General features: G+C 34.7%; 1 protein-coding gene across 2 annotated transcripts in view; it reads left to right on the forward strand.

Moving 5' to 3' along the window:
* Window positions 1-2500, forward strand: part of Glys (glycogen [starch] synthase) — a 38755-nt gene that overhangs the window by 25742 nt on the left and 10513 nt on the right. Inside the window, exon 5 of one of the 2 annotated variants that reach the window (XM_086535124.1) lies at window positions 1933-1962. The exons of the other annotated variant lie outside the window; for it this stretch is intronic. Within the exon in view, the coding sequence (XP_086391250.1) occupies window positions 1933-1962 (30 nt within the window). The remainder of the gene's footprint in view (window positions 1-1932; window positions 1963-2500) is intronic. 2 annotated transcript variants of the gene reach the window in all.

Here is a 2500-nt window from a genome sequence, read left to right on the forward strand (position 1 = left end):
CTTTCACGGTTCACTGTTACATATGTTCTTCCTTGTCTGAGGGGACTTACTAAAGTTCCGTCTTTGGGACTGAGCAAAAAGACAAATCTATACTCTTTACAAAAGTGGAGAGAAAGATCATTATATATGTATAGAATATTTATTAAGATATTTGTACCAAAAGAGGTAGAAGAGAGAGAATTAAAATAAGACCTCCATTGGTGAAATTGTGTACCTCTTAAATAAGGGGTAGTGAAAGAACATGGACTGAATCAAATTCTGTTTCTCATCAAAAGCTGACAAAAGATGGGTGTTATCCCCCAACATGGCTTCTTTCCAGATCTTAAGCCAAGTAATAAGAAACCAGTAATTATTGAATACCATTTCTAGTTTTTAGGTGAAAACTCTCTGAACCTGTGCCAGTGATAAAATCTTTGTTAGATTTGGATTCCATATTTGGAAGTGATACTCAAGTTTTGGAATTCCAAGGGTTTTCCATAAAACAGAAATAGATGGTCTGCATCTCTTTTCTTTTTTTTGAAAGGCCTCATCATCCATCCACTCATAACTTCCCTGTTAATGACTTTGCCACCTCAGTATGATCATTTAAATTTATGTCATCACTCATAAGCGGGTCTAGATCTTGCACAACTATTTTGATCTTTTCCCTTGGTCTTGGTTTTCCATTGGATTTTAATCATTAGCAATGAATTTCATATGGTACCCTATTACAAATGGTATCTTTGAGTTTGTCCTTTATCTCTATCTGTTAAGGTTAATGGTGTGTGTATATCTAATACCTTTATCTGTATCCCATTATGATTAGGAGCAACAGAGCTGACCCTTATAGTATGCTACTTCTGACTTTTGATTCACGAGTATGTTCTATTTGTCAGTATTTTTTGTCAGCCATTCGTCTGGAAATTGTGTATTCATCCTCCTATTTTCCCCCTAATTCCAAGGTCCATCATGTTCAGGAGTAATATTATATATTCTGCCTTTTTGAAAGGGTTTTACGAAATCTAGGTATATTGCATTTACTTCTCCATTTTAATGCAGGTTCTTTAGTATATTTTCACAGTGGTTCAAGATATGGGATAAACAATATCTAGCCTTTTGGTAGCCATGTTGTCAAGGTTTGATCTTGGGGTCTTGGTGTAGGTATTGGACAATTTTTTTCTTGCTACCCTTTCAATTATTTTAACCCATTGGTCGCGGTATTAAAAAAAGGTCTGTGCAATAGGATGGCTGTTTTACACGTCTGACATGGTGCCATCCGCATCTATGACCGACTCTGCCTTTGCAGCAAATCATGCCATCCGCTGCTAATGGGTTAATTGTGTGAAATGTCATATTATAGTCTTTGGCCTGACCTTTTTTCCCCACTATATATACATAGGAAAGATACCTCTCTGGTTCAGTGTGAATGGGGTAATTCCTATTTACAGGGAATTCCTGGAGAAAGTTGCCAGTGGTTTTGTTATGGTTTCCTAGTTTTTTTTTGTTTTTTTTTATAGATTGCATGAATTTCATCTGGAATTTAGGTTTTGAGTTTCATCATTAACGGTTCTGAAATGTTGTTCAGATGTCTATTTTAGGCATGCTTAAGAAATTCATATTACATTTTGAGGTGTTCAGCCATTCCCTTTCTTTGAGTCAGTTGATAAATACCCATTTGTTTTCAATGGGCCCAGTTCCCACCCTACTCTTCCTATTGTTGACATAGGGGTAGCAAAATATTGCAACCTTTTTTTATTGCTTCAACTGCTCTCTTTCTTTCAATTGCTCATACTTCTTTTTTTTTTTTGTCATGATCATTCGTCATGCTTAGTCATCTTACTCAGTTCATTTAATTTTTCAGCAGTACTTTTTTTCTTTTTTAATCTCTTGGTATAAGATATTTGTTTCTTTTCTTTTTTTGGGGCACAAATCTTTTACAAACATCTCTACCAGCTTCAAGGAACTTCTTCAGCAATTGATCAGGTGTTTGTGTGTCTTCAATTTGTGCTGATGCTTCCAATAGCAATTTTATTTATTATTCTAAAGTTGATATGGTCGTGGTAAAAGTTCCCTGCTTCTGCTACTTATTTATTATTTTTTTTTTTTACCATTTACATGTCTTTCTAGCTTATTTTAATGTGATTTTAGCGATGTTGTGATTGTACTTCTTAGTTTTGGTGGTGCATTATCTATGTCCTGTTACATACATTATGAAACAAGGTCAGGTATATTATTCCACCCAGATGGAGTTCTGATTATACAGTTAGATAGGACTGTCTTCAAAATCTTGGGTATATTTTATCTTGTTGTTACTCGTAAAGGAGTATTTGCTGTTGGTTAAACTTTTGTTGTGTCCCAGTCTATGATAGGGGAATTAAAGTTGCTTCGTATTATAATGTAATTACTAACAGTACTTATAACTTTAATGTTTAATGGCAAATTCTCTTGTGTCTCCGGTCGTCATCCCTATTGCACGCACTGTGTTATTTGAGTATTAAGTTATAGCATCTATTTTTACTCT

Source organism: Penaeus japonicus, unplaced genomic scaffold (genome assembly GCF_977035675.1).
Source record: "Penaeus japonicus unplaced genomic scaffold, GWHDUDI00000001_assembly GWHDUDI00000042, whole genome shotgun sequence".
NCBI classification, from domain to species: Eukaryota; Metazoa; Arthropoda; class Malacostraca; order Decapoda; family Penaeidae; genus Penaeus; species Penaeus japonicus.